The 17,298-nt window shown below is 41.3% G+C and overlaps 3 protein-coding genes across 4 annotated transcripts in view; 1 reads left to right on the top strand and 2 right to left on the bottom strand.

Moving 5' to 3' along the window:
* rnf144aa (ring finger protein 144aa) overlaps positions 1-1,025 on the bottom strand; it is a 28,667-nt gene extending 27,642 nt beyond the window's left edge. The window contains exon 1 of one of the 2 annotated variants that reach the window (XM_026151998.1): positions 760-1,025. The gene's annotated coding sequence lies outside the window, so the exon portion shown is untranslated. Of the gene's footprint in view, positions 1-278 lie in introns of both variants that reach the window. The other variant, XM_026151997.1, reaches the window with a different exon arrangement.
* Positions 1,026-3,372: 2,347 nt separating this feature from the next.
* rsad2 (radical S-adenosyl methionine domain containing 2) lies at positions 3,373-5,804 on the bottom strand. The gene is made up of 6 exons (XM_026152752.1): positions 5,418-5,804; positions 5,175-5,336; positions 4,831-5,060; positions 4,600-4,749; positions 3,994-4,026; positions 3,373-3,769 (listed from the first exon to the last, which is right to left on the bottom strand). Exons 1-6 carry the CDS (start codon positions 5,734-5,736, stop codon positions 3,605-3,607), a joined length of 1,059 nt encoding a protein of 352 aa, XP_026008537.1. The 5' UTR covers positions 5,737-5,804; the 3' UTR covers positions 3,373-3,604.
* Positions 5,805-6,192: 388 nt separating this feature from the next.
* On the top strand, positions 6,193-9,921 carry cmpk2 (cytidine monophosphate (UMP-CMP) kinase 2, mitochondrial). The gene is made up of 5 exons (XM_026152751.1): positions 6,193-6,975; positions 7,229-7,343; positions 7,734-7,935; positions 8,131-8,364; positions 9,241-9,921. The coding sequence occupies exons 1-5, from the start codon at positions 6,382-6,384 to the stop codon at positions 9,359-9,361; spliced, it is 1,266 nt and encodes a 421-aa protein (XP_026008536.1). The 5' UTR covers positions 6,193-6,381; the 3' UTR covers positions 9,362-9,921.
* The last annotated feature ends 7,377 nt before the right edge of the window (positions 9,922-17,298 follow it).

Here is a 17,298-nt window from a genome sequence, read left to right as displayed (position 1 = left end):
ACTCCAAGCAAGTGCCAGCAACAGCTACTTAGGACCACTGCTCTGCCAACTAACTACAACTCTTTATGTTAAAATTCGCTAACACAGAGGGGAGCTATCTCGTCAGGCATCGGCATCAGTCAGCTGGCTGTAAGCCAGGTAGCTACAGCATATCTTGCAGTAACAAAAAAAAAAAAAAAGAGAGAGAGAGGGAGAATGTCGGAAATATGCGACAGCCGTGTGCTGACAGTGACAGCTCAAGCAGCTCTCTCACACTGAGTAAAAGCGCAAAACCTTACCTGGCTTTCTGAGATAACGCCGTCTTGATAGTGTAACCTCAGGAAGGGCTGAAGAGATGATCTCTTGAATTGGATTAACGAACAGGCGGCCAACCAGTCAGGCGGAGGAGGTGGCGGTGGTAGAGGAGGAGGAGGAGGATGATACCTCTGAAGGGGTGATGCCCATATTCAATATGTAGCCCTGAAACGTCGGGGCGGACACATTTGACCTGCTACTGTCGCCTACAGCGCCTGAGTTCGAGCTCTGGTCAAACACTGACACCAAAAAACCTCGAGTCAAATCATAAAAAAGCCTAAGCGCAGATAAAATAAGCAAACGGCGGGAAGCACGAGCCGCAGCTGACACTCTTCTTTTTGTTTTGCTTGACAGGAGGATTGTTTGTACACCGGAACAGCGGTTTACTCTCGATTACAAAACAATGCGCAACATCCAGTCGTCACCCTGCCACACGAATCGTACAAAAAAAAAACAGTACACAACCTTGCTGAGAAGAGATCCGGTGGCGCCCTGTTTATCTTTCCGCCGTTCCTCCTGCCTTGCTCGGTAGGAAATCAGCTGCTTCGCACTGGAGGGACGCCATTTGTTTGTGAGAGGTTTTCCGTCTGCTGTCCTACGGTGCCCCTTAGAGGAGAGCTCAGCACCTGCCACCTATCCAAACAACAGCTCCCCCTGCTGTCAAAACACTGCAATCGCCTTTAAGCGTTTTCTCATTTGCCTTCACAGCCTACATTGCATACACATTGCCTAACAAATGTCTTTTATGTACTCATTTATCTGGGTAAAAAATTAGAAAATACGGTTTGTCAAGAACTTTTTAAAACTAACAATTGATTTAATCAGTTGTTACGGAATTCACGTTTTTTATACAAGCATATTGGACTATTAGTGTGAATCACTATTTTTCAGCTTTTTGTGAAACAGTAAATTTGACAACATTTTAACAACAGTAATTATATTTTAGCTTTAAAAATGTCATTTTGATTAAATGCATTAAATGTGTATACTGGTTCATTAGCCATTACAGTAACATAAAAAGTGATTTTAATAATTGACAAGGCTGTTAATTTAGAAAAGCTGTGGCTTAAAATGGCATTTTTTTAATTAAATTTTTTTTAATTTCAACTAGTATACATGCTTGTTTCCATTAATCTTTTGTCTGCCAGTCAAAATTTTATTTATTTGCCTAAATTTAAGACCTAAAAATGAAAAGAATTACAAATAGAAAAACGTGTTTTCATACACAAGCTTTTATACAATCTAAATTGTGACCTACATCTCAGTACTCAGTCAGCTGCAGTGAACTGCAATAACATTAGTTTCAGTTCAGCTATGTGTGAGTGTTGCAAAACATAAATCAGACATTGTAAAGTATGTGTTTGACAAAAAAAACAACTAAACCATATCCAGATAGAGGCAGTGACAGAAATATTGAAACCATTCAAGCTATTTGAACTTCTATACAACATTTTCAGTAAATTGAAAGTAGAAAAGTATTGCTGATCTTGTTGGAACCAGCTACAGTCTGCTAGGTTTATACAACAGATAAGATCAGTGTACTTAATTTTCCAAGGCCTGGAAGGTCCACACAATGGTGTGGCTTTGTTGTTGTTAGCCTCGTGGTCTGGCCTCTTGCTCTGAGAGGAGACCACCGTTCTTTCATATCAGCGCTATCCATGTTTATCTTACTTTGCATAAAAGTGTGTTCTTATTTCTGTTCTACCTTAAGAGGAAAACAAATTATAGTATCAAAAAAAGTTTAAAATGTACAGTGACAAATAGTTACAGTGGCATGCAAAAGTATTCGGCCCCCTTGAACTTTCCCACATTTTGTCACATTACAGCCACAACCATGAATCAATTTTTTTGGAATTCCACGTGAAAGACCAACACAAAGTGGTGTACACGTGAGAAGTGGAACGAAAATCATACATGATTCCAAACATTTTTTACAAATAAATAACTGCAAAGTGGGGTGTGCGTAATTATTCAGCCCCCTGAGTCAATACTTTGTAGAACCACCTTTTGCTGCAATTACAGCTGCCAGTCTTTTAGGGTCTGTCTCTACCAGCTTTGCACATCTAGAGACTGAAACTCTTGCCCATTCTTCTTTGCAAAACAGCTCCAGCTCAGTCAGATTAGATGGACAGCGTTTGTGAACAGCAGTTTTCAGATCTTGCCACAGATTCTCGATTGGATTTAGATCTGGACTTTGACTGGGCCATTCTAACACATGGATATGTTTTGTTTTAAACCATCCCATTGTTGCCCGGGCTTTATGTTTAGGGTCGTTGTCCTGCTGAAAGGTGAACCTCCACCCCAGTCTCAAGTCTTTTGCAGACTCCAAGAGGTTTTCTTCCAAGACTGCCCTGTATTTGGCTCCATCCATCTTCCCATCAACTCTGACCAGCTTCCCTGTCCCTGCTGAAGAGAAGCACCCCAGAGCATGATGCTGCCACCACCATATTTGACACATTTTGCATTTTGCATTTTGGCCAAGAAGTTCCATTTTGGTCTCATCTGACCAGAGCACCTTCTTCACATGTTTGCTGTGTCCCCCACATGGCTTGTGGCAAACTGCAAACGGGACTTCTTATGGTTTTCTGTTAACAATGGCTTTCTTCTTGCCACTCCTCCATAAAGGCCAACTTTGTGCAGTGCACGACTAATAGCTGTCCTATGGACAGATTCCCCCACCTGAGCTGTAGATCTCTGCAGCTGGTCCAGAGTCACCATGGGCCTCTTGGCTGCATTTCTGATCAGCGAATTCCAATAAAATGGATTCATGTTTGTGGCTGTAATGTGACAAAATGTGGGAAAGTTCAAGGGGGGCCAAATACTTTTGCAAGCCACTGTATTGTGGAAAAAATGACTTTATTTTGCCTTGTTACTTAACCACATAAAAAATAAATTATGACAACATCATTGACAAGTTGTCCTTCAATCTAAATTTGTTGTGTAAAATTATAATTTGAATATAACACTCAATGTTACTTTGTTCAACAATCATAAACAGTACAATATATTTCCAATACAATACAATACATCTTTATTTATAGAGAATATTTAAAAACCAGCGGTATACCAAAGTGCTTAACATAAAAGACAGATATTTAGATATTTAATAAAAAATAAAGAAGAACAATACTTCTGGATCACCTTCTATTTGGTGACCGTAACCTTCAAATAACCCCCCCAGAACACACACACACACACACGCCTAGATATATCTGAATATTTACATTCCTAGTGCAAAATGATCATACTGTAGAGCATATCAATGCAAACACTTAGCAAAGGAGCATCAAACACAAGCTGAAGAAGCGTTTTACCACTCTAGCTTCATATCAGCTTTGCTCCACACATACTTTCCCCCTCTTTTTAGAAACATTTTTTCATCGAAGCCGCTGAAGCGAATCGCCTCCTTTACTCCAACATCAAGGATGGATTTGGAAGGATCCTTCCGTCCCTCTCGACAGTCCAGGAAACGCATCTGTAACAAAAAAAAGGAAGAAAATCAACATATGAAGTAAGTTTCCTTCAGCTAAAATGCCTAGCAAGTTACTAATTTAAACAATTATACCAAATTCAAGCCTTTTTACTTAATTTGAGCAATCCACATTCATATAACTCAAACATACAGTTCATTTTTTTACTTAAACATCTGATAAAATGGCTCAGCCGCACTACCAGTTAGTAATAATCTGAAGTACTTACATATTCATCCAGGATCAGATAGGAGTTCCTCATCTATTAAAACAAAAAAGACCACAAATTTTAATTTTTGTGTATCCTAACGTTGGATTTTCAACCATTAATTACAGCACAACAAAGAATTATTTTAGGCAGGATGACCTGAGCTCATGTTTCAACCTAATATATATGTTTAGTTCCTACTTTTCATGCCATAGTGCTGCAAAATTGAGGAGTAATGCAGAATGAGCACAACGCAGATATGAAACATGGATATTCTAGAAGTTATCATAGCATTATAAACTATACCAAAAGTCTATACCAAAATATCCCCTTATATTTGGTGGCCATCTATACAACAACAAGAAAACAACATCAAAATTCCTAACTGACAGTGGTGTTCAAAAGTCAACTTTTGTATAGTTTGTTTGTTTAACTGTGCATTGTGTGTGTTTACTATAATAATATTCACATTTTATTCACTCTAGGCATACCAAGCTCTAATTGTACGCCCTTACTTAAATCAAAAAATTTAAAAAAAGGATGAAAAACATGTTTCCCACAGAATACATTATGGTTATTGCATTAAACATATTTGCCATACTTGCTGCACATGTCTGAGAATTATACCTTCTCATTAGACTCAGGAACAAGGCAAGAGACGCTGCTGTGTCTGTCCAGAAACTCCTGAAACTGCTGATCACTGATGACAAACCTCTCTGCCTCTCTCAGGGCTGTCTCGCCTGCGTTTTCCCCGTCAATCAGCAGGCACTGAAAGACCTGAAAACAAGAACGAGACGTTCAGTACATCCATGATTACCCCGTACAAACATATTTATTTACTTATTTTTTCATTTTTACCTTCCAGCGGACAGGATTAATCAAATTGATTTGCTGTGTCATGTCTTCGTCATAGTTGAAGATGTTGATGACGGAGTTGATTTTCAGTGCCACTTTATACTCCTTGCACCAGCTGCAGATCTTGAAGAGGTTGTCAAGGTGGCTCTTCCTGCCTTGAGTTCTGCCAATCAGCTGGTTGGTTGCTTCATCAAAGCTGTCACAGGAGATAGCTAGAATGTCCAGATAGATACCTAGAAGAGGAAATTAAAATGAAAGAGATCATAAATGTAAATTATTTTATGGTATATGGCACAGCTGGAATGTACCCATAAAAAAAGAAGCTGTTAATAACTTAGCTACATTACCATATTTCTGGAACCATTCTTCTTTGATCATGCTTCCATTGCTGACAATGCTGACACTTGGGAGCTGAAGGTCCTGTTTGCAGTACTGGACCAATTTCCCAACAAACTCTCCCTTATTATGCAGGAAGGGCTCTCCGCCAGAGAAGTTGATCTTTTCCATCCCTTAAAAAAAGACATAAATTTAATAGCATGCACAGCAATTTGACAAAAAAAAAGCTTATTGTTATTAATTTGTCAAATCACCTGATTCCTTTAGAAGTTTAAGCCCCGTCTTAGCTTCCTCCAGGGGTAGGACGAAGGACGTTTTTGCAGTGTGGAAACAAAATCCACATCTATAATTACATTTGCGCGTAAAGTGGTAGTTGACGCTCGTTGGGATCGTTGGATTTTGGTCTTTGTTTTGGTCCAGTTTATCACCAGCAACGAATGAGTTTGTTCCCTTGCAGGCTCCTGTTGTCCAGTAAGTGAGTTTTGAAAAGGCGATCTCAAAAATGCAGTAGATGGTGCTGATGAAGCGCCGCAGAAGCAGCCTGGGAGACGAGACAGCAGGAGAAAAATCCATTTTTTAAATGACGAGTTGTGCTGTCAGACTTGCTGCTGGCGCGTCATAAGCCGAAACCCGCAGGGCTCATGTTATATAGAGGGTGAGGGGAGTCGGTCAGCTGAGCGACTCAAAAGTTTCTGTTTACAAACAACGAAAACGAAACCTAGCCTGGTTCCATCCTGCTGAGATGCAAGAAATAATTTACGCGCGTCATGACAACGCATTCTTTGCATTTCTTCACAGTGTCATTCGTCCATTAAACCTTCATTAGAGACCTTTATGTACAGTAGTGATATGCCATTAAATAGTGCAGGACTTATAGATCTTTAGCTCTAATGGTCAAACTTTCAGTGATAAATGCTTCTTTGTTAAAACAGTTTCTGTTTCGAGTCTGGGTGCATTCAGTTGTTTTCACAGCCTCGCTACTTGTCCAGTCTCTTGGTGTCTTTCATTTTCATTAAACACGTTCAAGAAACACAACTTGGATTCCTGGAAAGAATGAGCTGCCCCTGCGAGGCGTTGGCTTCAATAATAAACGCGTTTCACAGTAAACGAAAAGTTTCGTTTTCTCCGTTTGGCGCCGTTACTATCGTTTTCCCTTCAGCTCACACGATGCGTCTCGGGACATATTTTGGAAACAGATAAGGGCATTTGGTGTACAAGATGTCAAAACACGCAATGTCTCTTCTTCCACGGTGGTGCTCTCGTGTTTTTTCAGTGGAGTTAAATGGAGCGCCTTTTTATTTTGCTGTTAAGGAAAAGCACCTGGGAGAAGACGTGCCGAGGGTGTTCAGAGAAGTTCAAAACCGTGACAAGTGCTACTCTGTCCTTGTTTACTGCAGCAGAGACAGAATCAAAACGGCGAAGTTTTACGGGGAGCTGAAAGACAAACTGCTGAGGGACTTGCCTCCGGAATGTCGCTTGTCTCCCATGTCTTCATTTCTACCAAAAGTCAGGGATTCTCTCGTTAAAGGTTACTTTTTAAAAGGGAATTCTGACACTTCCTCCCCGATAGAGCGGCTTTTGAGTGATTTAATACAACATGACCCAGTGTTAGTTTGTTCGTACTCTCCAGCTGAAGACGGCCAACAGTGGACGCAGCACATGTGGTCAGAGACAGCAAGCCAGGTGATGGATGTGGCAAAGGGATACTATGTGGTACCCTCAGAAGCGCCAGAATATCACCCATCTACTCTCAACATTATCAATTCAGATGTATTCTACAGCTTTGATGAGGCCTATGACGTGATGAAAAAAGTACGTATTTTCTCATTTTAATGTTTACAAGACTGTTTTATGTTTATTTTAGTATACCGCATAAGATTTTGGCAAACGGGCGCACTCTTGTGGAGGATGTAGGGATAGCAGTTTATACCAAGAGACCCAGAGCTCTTGCTTCTAACGTTTATCTATCAGGGAGGGCCAGGTGGCCCACAGCACTGTGTGCGCTCATTGACAGCACAGTCTATGACTCACTCCTGCCTGCTTAACTGATTTGTCTGTTCTGCAGTGTGGTGACATCATCCCAGAAGCTAAAGCTGTGCTGGAGCTGCTGCCCAGCAGGGTGGAGGCCAGAAATAAACCAGACTTCCCTGTTATTGTCATAGAGGGCCTGGATGCCACAGGTTAATGCCATTACCTCATAAATAAATATGTGATCAGTCTGATGCATAGATGTCATCCTAAAGTGGTGGCTGGTTGTTCTCCGCTAAAGCCATTATCTGCCAGGGAGCTTCAGTTAATGGAATATCATGTATCATGACCTCAGAAAAGTTACATCACTTTGAAATGGTTTACTGTGCAGCTCGCTCCTCTAATACTATTTTCAAACCTTCATGAAACCTCAACTGTGTGGTTCAAGAGGGAGTTTTAGTTGAACTTTTCAAGGGCCACCGCAGTTTCTTTTAATATGAACAAAAAGGATGAATTCCTCCTTTTGTGATTCGAAAATGTTCAGACCTTTGTTTTCTTTGGTTTTGAGGTGAATCTATTTCCTGTCCTTCTCTGTATCACAGGTAAGACCACTTTGACTGAGTCTCTGAAGGATACACTGGGGGCCACTCTTCTGCCATCCCCACCAGAGTGCCTTTCCCCCTGGAGAGCCCGCTTTGATCAGGAGCCACCCCTCATCCGCAGGGCCTTCTATGCTCTGGGGAACTACATCTCAGCAGATCAAATAGGCCTAAAGGGCGTGAAGACACCTGTCATTGTTGACAGGTAAAGACAGCTGAGATGTTGCAGGTGGAGTGAGGTCTGCCTGTTTTGTGACCTTTTTTTTTTTTTTTGTAAGAACTTGTAGGTCCCGCTGAGATCCAGATCTATACAACTCAATATTCAGTGGCTACCAAGTCACCTGATGCGACTTCCACCTGTCATTCACCTTTCAATTCACCATTGATTACCTGTCCCCAGATTTTGGCACAGCACAGCGGCCTATGCCATCGCCACAGCGGTGAGTGGTCCAGTGTGCAACCTTCCAGGAGAAGGTTCAGAGGTGTACTGTTGGCCTAGCGACCTGTTTCAGCCCAGCCTGGTGGTCTTACTCACACTTGACCCCGAGGAAAGGAAGAGGAGACTGAGAAACAGAGGCCAAGGAAAGACTGATGAAGAGGAAGAGCTGGATCACAACCAGCTGTTCAGACTCAGGTAGTTGGAGTGCTTATGCATAATGTATTATTTACTCAGTTAGCATTATACTTGCATTAGAACACTCATCAAGCAAGTGAAAATGCCCATTTAGACTGAAAGCGTAAATAATTGGTTGTGAACTTGTGATAACATTAATATGGATCTTTTAAAGTAGTTCTCTGTGCATATTGCTGGCACTCTTAATCTGATTGAGGACAAGTATGATGATTCTAGGTACCCAGACTTGGTGATGTCAGGCACGTCAGACAAAAATGAAAGGCTCCGCTATGTTATACTTATATTAAAGAAAAAGAAGAAAAAGTATGAGTGTTAGAGCATGAAAGCGAAGATCAGTACAAACCCGACTGTGGATTCACAGTCAAGTCAGCTCAGTCTTCGTCTGATCCATCAAACACTTAACAATCAATTACGGTCCCATGGGAGAGGCAGCTGATGAGAAAGAGCAGGTGATTAGTTGCTGAGCTGCTGTGCTCCATTAAGCTGGTCAAAACTGGCAGGCACTGCCGGCCTAGTTAGTTGCTACACAGACAGGTCGATGGCTACTTTCATTCGTCTTCTGTCCTGACATAATGGCCTTTCCACACGGGACAGCCAGATGTTGGGCCTGCAGAATTAGAAAATGGAGGGAGTTGACAGTCAGCCTGTGAATGAGTGAGGGATTCTGCAGACTTGGCCCGCCACTATCAAAAGGACAATTCTTCACTGGTAACAGGAATAGCAGAACTCTGAGCCATCTGTGTTGTTTCTCAAAAATGTACTGTATTGTATACCTTACTGTGCAGCAAAGCTGTAAGCAATCACAATACTAAAATTTGTCTTGTGCTGCACGCCTCCTTCACTCCTTGACCAATGTTTGCGTGTGTGTGTGCGCAGAGTGGAGGAGGCTTATCGGAGGATCAGCGGCCCAGCTTGTGTTACTGTGGATGCTAGTCCTTCTGCAGACCGAGTGCTCCAACAAGTACTGCTTTTAATTAGGGGCAAATGCCACTTGTAAACAACTCTCCATCTCCCCTGCTGGCAGTCAAGCATCAAGTGTATGCAGTGCATCCCGTCACCACTAGGTGCCAGTAAGGCATCGTAAATGTGATTGCAGACAGACTAGTGGGCAGATTGGAGTGTGGAGAAGAGATTCTATTCATAACGTGTAAAGGTTGAATGCCAGGGGCCAGAATTGCATGCTACAATCAGAAATACATATTCATGTAGACACACACACACGCACACATACTCACACTAATGTATTGTCAGGAAGAAGTGTACATCTAACGACTGTTGTGACCTCTCAGAAATTAGACACTGTGTAGCCTCCAGATACCTTGTAGCAGCACTTTTTTTTTTTTTGCAGACTGACGCTCGCAAAGTGGATAGGAACATTTATATAAGGGCGACGAGTTACTGCAGATTGAATCAAAATGCACAAATAAGAAAAAACAAATCTTAAAATGTACGTTGAATGTTAGCTTGTTAAAATAAATGCAGAACCCAGTCTATCTTCGGATAACATATCTTCACTTGTTAAAAAAAGTTTTTGAATTAAAAGAAAATGACACTAAACATCTGTTTGTGTTTTCTCTTCTACAAACTGTGTATAGCTGCATGTTTGTGTTGCTTATATAACTGGCTATGAACATGAGCACAATGTCCTGCTCTGTTTGCAAGAACATGAACTCAGCTGTGTGATACTGACACAAGTGATGCACTAAGATCACATGGCACTATCTGTACTTGATGCTCTCATAAGCACTGGCATTTTCAAGTTGACACACGTAAATGTACACACGCCTACTTTTGTAAAACACACACACACAATCATGCACATCTACTAAGAGCATATACTGTAACTCATTTATATAGGGAGGAAGTGTATATTTGGCCTATGTGATGGGAAGATTAATTGGGGGTTTTAGTAATTATGAGCTTGGCAAAGCTGCAGGGTGGAGAAGACAGAGTGACCCATCTCTTTTACTGCGATGCATCAGCAGAGTGCCAAGCAATGCAGACCCTATTCATATGGCAATTAATGGAGCGCTGTATATCAATGTCATTTCATTGGTCCCCCACATAAGTGCATGGAATCACTCTTTCTACCAGTTATAGCAATTCAGTGTTTTACTGAATGCAGAGGTGCTGTGGATGCAAATCTTACCATCGCATGCCGTCACACAGACTAAAATTAAGTCATTATGTTTATAGAGTATGGTTTCCTACATGAGGCAGCTGTGTACAGTTTGCTGAATTCATAAGCTCCTTAGCTCCCCCGTGCCTCAGTGGATGTTCTGTATGGCACAGAATGAATGTAGTATAGACCATGTGGAATTTTGATTACCATTAACACAGAGAGTCCAAAATGTATGAAGTTGGGAGAGCAAGCCAATTAGGCCTCCTGCCATATTTCATACCTGAATGCAAAGCTGTGTGCGCTAGCAGTGTCAGCCACATTTCCCCGTCAGATGTTGTTAAGCACTGATATTTTTGGCAACAAAAAGTTAGCGGTGATATCATGCCATTACTGCTCCTCAACACAGCCGTAATACAACATTTATGGCCCATAATCACATCGCATTACACATGCAGCGAAATAATTCTGTTCACATTTGTCGTAGCATTTTCTTTTTCCTTTTGGAAACATTTGTGGCTATTTCTTTTGTCAGATAGCCAGAATATACTCTGGAGTCTTAACAACAACAAGAACTCACATATTCACCCACTGAAAATATTTCAAAGCTGAATTGCAGTTCGAGGAAGAAGTTAATAACTAACGCAATCTGCTTCCAATCTGTGACTTCACTACTTAAAGTTTCAAGATAAAAGTCGGAGCCTCATATAATGAAAAACTAAGATCCATCTGAGAGCGGCAGAAACTCGGCCTTACAGATATATGTCTGTGCACACAAATGCACTGTACACTTACAAAAGCAGAGGAGACACGCACACAGACACACACCTTACTCTGTATGGGGCCACTTTGCACTACACTCCTCAACTTCAATATTTCATCTGCACAACAGAGAAGGAGCAGCGGAGAGGAGGAAAGCCCTCCATGAAATAATTAAAGATCCAGCAGGGATGCAGCAGCACAGCAGCCGCCGTCCCGTCCTAAGTAATAGATCAAATGAAAGCTGTCCCTTAGATCATTAATAATGAGTGTGGTATGGAGACTGAAGGCATAGGCAGGAGGGGAGTGGGAGGGCATAGGGCTGGTACAGGTTGGGAGAGGGAAAGAGGGCACTGAGGAAGCACAGGTTTTCATATTGTGTGTGGGTGTGTGTGCATGTTAGGAGTGTGGCTTGTTGGGGTGTGTGTGTGTGTGTGTGTGTGGGGGGGGGGGGGTGTTGAATAATAGTCTAGGTCCCTTGACAAAAACCAGAGTGAACCTCATTTGGCAGCCACATGAAGCGGCATGGCAAGAGGAGTCATGCATATGATTTGGCACCAAGTGTCTGCCAAACTCTAAAGACCCTCTATAGCAATATCTGTATGCATCCACTGTCAAATAAGCAACATTTTCCACAGTGGATGGGCAGGATAGCGGGAGGTAATAATGCTCCTTTCAATCAGTGAGACCTCAGAGCAGCAACCGGATGGAGTGGTGGTGGATTTTGGGAGAGCTAAGTCTGGCAGGGATGGGCTGTCTACAGTGGGGGGAGGGGAGGGATAAAAGAAGGAAGAGAAGCCTAGGGGAAGACTGGAAAGAGGAGAGGATGCAGGAAAAGGGGGTGGAAGTGTTGAGAGTGATGGGAGATGTCGCGTACGCTGCCATCTGTGGGCTCAGGTCCCTCCAGATTCCCCTTGCTACTGCTCGCACCTCCAAATACAGCACACGAGCGGCTTCAAATACCAACTAAAGTCTCCTATTTTACATTTGTGATAAAAAAAATCCAAATTATATTTATAAGGAAATTTAAATCAGAGTACAGCCTCATAAACTCATATTTTAGAGCTATTTAAACACCTTTAAGGACAAGTATTTTGATTTCATCACCCAGTTTATGTCATCAGACCAAGTTAGATGATTAACAAAACAAACAGATTGATTTTTAGTCTTTTTTGACCCTAAATCTTAATACAATTATTTGTCCATCCAGACCAATCTCCTCAACAGTCACTCACCCTAACATAACATGCCCTTCAGACACTTCCACTATTGTACACACAAACACCGCGTATGCAAGCACACCATCGAAACGTCTCTCTGAACACAGCAGGTGGTGGCAGACGCCCCAGCACCATTCTCTGTGACTGACGGGCGGTGGGATGTAAAAACATGAAGAGTGTAGGAGTTGAACTGATCGCTGGTGAAATGTTTCTCAGAAACATACAGAAAAAGCTCAAAATGGGGATTACTTTGTTGGGTGGGGGGGAGGAAAGAAAAGTTTTGAAAATATCCCATCAAAAAACAGATGTATAATTCAACAGCTTTTCATCATCACGCTCACCCTTTGTCATGTTGCTTATTTGCAGAGGCAAAGACGGCATGTCTGTCGATAGGTGCAGGTATTAGGCACAGCAGGCTGTGTATTCATAATGCCATTATGTATTCAGGTTGTGCTTATTTTCTGATGTTTTCGGGGGATAGGTTCAGTATAGTTTGTGATGATTGCATGAAACCTCACCAGTTTTGCCTGGCGGCTGTTGGGGAGGCTTCACCAGGAACGGTTAAATATTTAAACACTGCTGTGAGATCTCATTAAAAACGACACATCAGCCCCCATAAGGCCCCTACAGCACTCCCTCACACACTCCCAAAAACCCAGTTAGAACTCGGTGGAGTGTGACAAAACAGTTATTGTCTATTTACTGCGGAGAACTTGTGATAAATCATCATATCCTGTCAAATAAGGCAGCTGGCAGATGTGTTGACAAGTGGTAAGTCGGGGAAGAAAATGATTGAGATTCAGTTCTGTTTGACAGCTCCAGACAAGCAGAAATATACCAAAACAAAATAACATGACAACTAGACCAGACTAATATTTCCATAACACACATTTGAAAACAAGACGGAGAACAAACTTTGGCTCTCTTGAGTCTTCTTGCCTTCTCACAAAAATCTGGGCAATTAATTCCAACACTATTGTTTTGGGGCTTCCCTATTTTTAGCCCGGCTGCCCTCTCAAATAAATTGATTTCCTGTGGCAAACTTGGAATGTTCCTTGTGTGCCATGTTTTTTTTCTTTCCCTCCCCTTTTCATACAAACAACGTCCTTCTTCCCCAGAGGAATAAATGAAAGGCAGCACTGCCAAGTTCTACGCAGCTTTGTATGCGCATCTCTCTTTATACATGAAAATGGTTTATTTTTGTTTTAGTTCCATTAATGTTTAGGCATGTCTTCTGCTTCGTCGGGCATCAGCAAACAGCAGAGAAGCTGCTTGCTTGACAGGCAAGTGGATGACTAACTCTCAAAATACCTAAACTGACTGGCTGTCTCTCTCCCTTCCTCCACATCTCTGGTCTTACTTTTTGATTCAGTCTCTCATGAGGCATGCAGGTCTGTTTTTCTTTTTTTTTCTTTTTGTGGTCCCCGCCACAGAAGTAATGGCTGGGTCAAAACAGACCGAGCTCTCACATCGCAGGAAGATATTTAAACTCCCGGCACTACACATAAATAAAAGTAGAGCAACTTGATCCTGGTTTCTTGTAACAGTATCTGGAGAGTCACCGGTCTTTGATGAACACTACCACAGACAGATCCAGGGTGGTTGGGGGAAGCTGCACTCGCGGAGAAGTGAGGAATTACAAACGCACAGACTGACAAAGAAAATCAGAATAATTCTGAAGGATATGAATCATTAAGCAGAGCAAATGTTTGCTAAACTCTGCAAAAGTACACCAAACTGTGCAATTTACATAACAATTTGCCTTTAATTTATAATGGTTTTAAGTCAGTGTATTTTTTAAAATGAAATAACTGAGATTTTGGTGAGGCTTATGTTTTAACCTGTGCTGTTGTCACAGACTGCAGCGTGAGAAGCAAAGGATTGCAAATAAGGCCTTTGGGGTGAGAAAGCACAGTGATAAAAAGAGAGAGAAAAGCAGGGAGAGAGGCAGAGACACAAATAAGAGAAACATACCACTAGATCCCAGTTCCTATCCCGACTAAGCCATCTGAATCCCTCTACACCCATTTAGCTTGCTCACTCTCTGGCTCGCCCGTGTGAGAGGGAGAGTGTGTTTGCTTGCTTTACAGTCTTCTCACTTCAGCACGGAAAATATTGAGTTTATGGCTCTCATCTCCATAATCAACACCATATACCTCGCAGCCAGCTGAAGGGACAGTGAGCTAACAGGAAAAAAGGGATTTACTCTGGATTCACCTCCCAACTCTTCCCACAACTCAATCCTTCTGACTTCTAAACAGAGTCTAATGAGTTGTCCTCGGGGGTATGGTTTAACAGTAGACATGATTTTATAAATCTAAGACCTACTCACTTTTAAAGCTGTCCATCTCTGAAAAGAAAACTTTAGCGAGTAAGTTCTGAAGTCAAGCATACGTATAATAAGATATGGAGAAAGGACGTTGTGATGAAATAGCCAAGGCCTCATCCTGCTTTGTGTTTTCTACGACTTTATAAGTAGACATTCACAGGTACAACAGAAAGTGGATTCCTCGTGCCTGAGATGAAATATGTGCCATAACAGAAAAGCCAAGAAACACTGAAACAAGAAACAAGGTAAAGCACACTATAAAGAAGTAAACTTAAAAAAAAAAAAAAAAAACAGTAGATAGAAAAAGAAAAAAAAGAGAAACTTTTGCTTTCCTAACTACCTCTACAGAGCCAAGTGATGATGTAGCTGGCTAAAACCCGACTCGAGCAGTTATCCATCTCGCCCTGTGCTGCCAGCTGTCAGAGTACACAGCTCCAGCTAGCCGCTGGTGGCAGGTGTAATCAATATAGACTCCACAGAGAGTTGCACTACCAGAGGCCAGTCTCTACTCTCTAACCCATCTCTGTCTCTCCAGGGGAAACAGTAGGCAGGCGGGCAGGGGGAGTACGTTTGATGTCTCCTGCGGGCCAAGATGGAGCAGCTCAGCTCTGTTGCAGGGAGATGATTAATCCTGCCTATTCGATGCAGCATCATGTTTGACTTAAAGTGGCCAGTTTTTATCTGACTGAGGTGGGTATGATGCTCCTGCGAGAAGTTTCCTTGCCAGAGATTTAATGTAGTGCCTAAAAAGACAACTGCAGGACTTTATGAACTTCTTAGAAAATTCATTTCGGTATTAAAAATCCAAATCGCTCAGAATATAAAGCAAAATCAGCAAAATTTAGCTGAAATTTTTTTTTCTTTGTCAGTATTTTTTAGGTATTAAAAAATACTTAAATAAACCAGCATGAAAAGCCTGAAAACATCATTGTTAAACAACAGTTTTGACCTGACATTTATATCAGCAGTTATATGGAGTGGATTACATCCTTTTTGTTAAACGCCATGGATTTTCTATTAAACATTTTACAGGTTTCGCATTTCTGTATAATCTTTCTATTAAATGTATCCCTAAGAGTCATTAGTAAAAATGCCAATGTATAGTTACAACTCAACACTATACACGTATTAAAATTCCCTATACTGTTAAGTTGTGGAGTAGTTTTGACTGATGTATCATTAACGCTCATTTGAGCAAAAGACTGGCAGTCTTGCAACACACACGCACGCGATAGTGCACCCAAAGGTATCCGCTTCTCCGGCTAATTTAAAGCGTTCTCACAGCACAGCAATACAGAAGAATAAACAGTGAATATTAAATGATCTTTCATTTTAATGACTTGTTGTTGTCTTTAAAAAATAATCTTCTGGAATGTTTCCAGGGGATCTGTGGAGGAGTCGAGCTAATTTAAAATTGTATAGGTCTAGCCTGAAGAAAAAAAGTCTTATGTCTTTGCGTGTACTGTGTTTCTTTTGTTCCATATGCACATATAGAAGTATTTACAGTAATGACAGATTTAGGCAAGGGGGGCCACATTCTGATGTCTCTAAGGTATTTCTTCTGTAATTACTAAACTCTTGGTTTTGCTGTTTAGCTGTTAACTTAGTTTTGTTTGGTCTCAAATTGGATTTGCATTTAACATGTAGGGCATGGCATCAGTTGCAATAGTTTTAGTTTTCAAATCGTTTTTAAATATCTTAACCACTTGACAAAGACTGACCTCTGGGTTACCCTGGAGGAAGTCTAGCAACAAAAGACAAAGATACTATTACAAAGGTTAGATCTATCTTACAGATGCATGCAACAAAGGCTTGCATTCATAACATGGGAGGAAATCTCTGTGACAGCCAATCCACTGTGAAGCAGACTGTTGGAAATGGAAAACAGTATAAAATAAAGCAGGATAATCTACTGTGATACATCGGTGTAATTCCAGATGATCACTCTTACTCTGAAGTAACTAATGGAGATTTAACAATAAGAAAGAAACTTTGGGGTAATATTTCTCCATCTTGGCATAATTAATATGCATAGTGCAGCGCTTTAATTTGAAAATTTACTGGTCCATTGGATTTCTCTGGTAAAGCCATGTCAGCCTAGAGACACCCACCTCGCTTTGCAGGACTATCTAATCTAATCTCTAGTTGCTTGTAAACCCTTTCTGTCAATCTTCCAAATCTGGCATCATCTTTCCTTTTTGTTCTACAAGACTTCATGGAAGTATCTAAAGCAACATTCATTGCTTACTTTGACACTGAAATAGAGAATAAAAAAACAAAGTATCAAACCATGCAAATAAGATGAAAAATGCTGAAGTTGTCACTGTGTTTCAGCTTTTTAAGCAAGCTTTCAAGCTGGAGTGAGTGAATGCCATTATGCCATTATCACTTAAAGTACGGTCTGAAATTGAGAATATTTTATTAACTGCATCTACAGAAATGTGAGAAGAAGGCGTGTCTCTCTTCTACGTAGAAGACCACCCTAGCAGTGAGTATGTGTCAGTGGA

Source organism: Astatotilapia calliptera, chromosome 19, assembly GCF_900246225.1.
Source record: "Astatotilapia calliptera chromosome 19, fAstCal1.2, whole genome shotgun sequence".
Taxonomy (NCBI): domain Eukaryota; kingdom Metazoa; phylum Chordata; class Actinopteri; order Cichliformes; family Cichlidae; genus Astatotilapia; species Astatotilapia calliptera.
Note: the sequence above shows the minus strand (reverse complement) of the source record. Positions and strands in the feature narration are given on the sequence as shown.

Bases quoted from the DNA above. Each gene is read 5' to 3' on its own strand.
- rsad2 (XM_026152752.1), bottom strand. From the start codon at position 5,736: ATGGATTTTTCTCCTGCTGTCTCGTCTCCCAGGCTGCTTCTGCGGCGC. The intron at 5,061-5,174 runs GTAATGTAGCTA...TTCCTCTTCTAG, and splicing joins AGAATGGTTCCAGAAATATG to GTATCTATCTGGACATTCTA. The intron at 4,027-4,599 runs GTATAATTCTCA...TTGTTTTAATAG, and splicing joins TTCCTGAGTCTAATGAGAAG to ATGAGGAACTCCTATCTGAT.
- cmpk2 (XM_026152751.1), top strand. From the start codon at position 6,382: ATGTCAAAACACGCAATGTCTCTTCTTCCACGGTGGTGCTCTCGTGTT. The intron at 7,344-7,733 runs GTTAATGCCATT...TCTGTATCACAG, and splicing joins AGAGGGCCTGGATGCCACAG to GTAAGACCACTTTGACTGAG. The intron at 8,365-9,240 runs GTAGTTGGAGTG...GTGTGTGCGCAG, and splicing joins AACCAGCTGTTCAGACTCAG to AGTGGAGGAGGCTTATCGGA.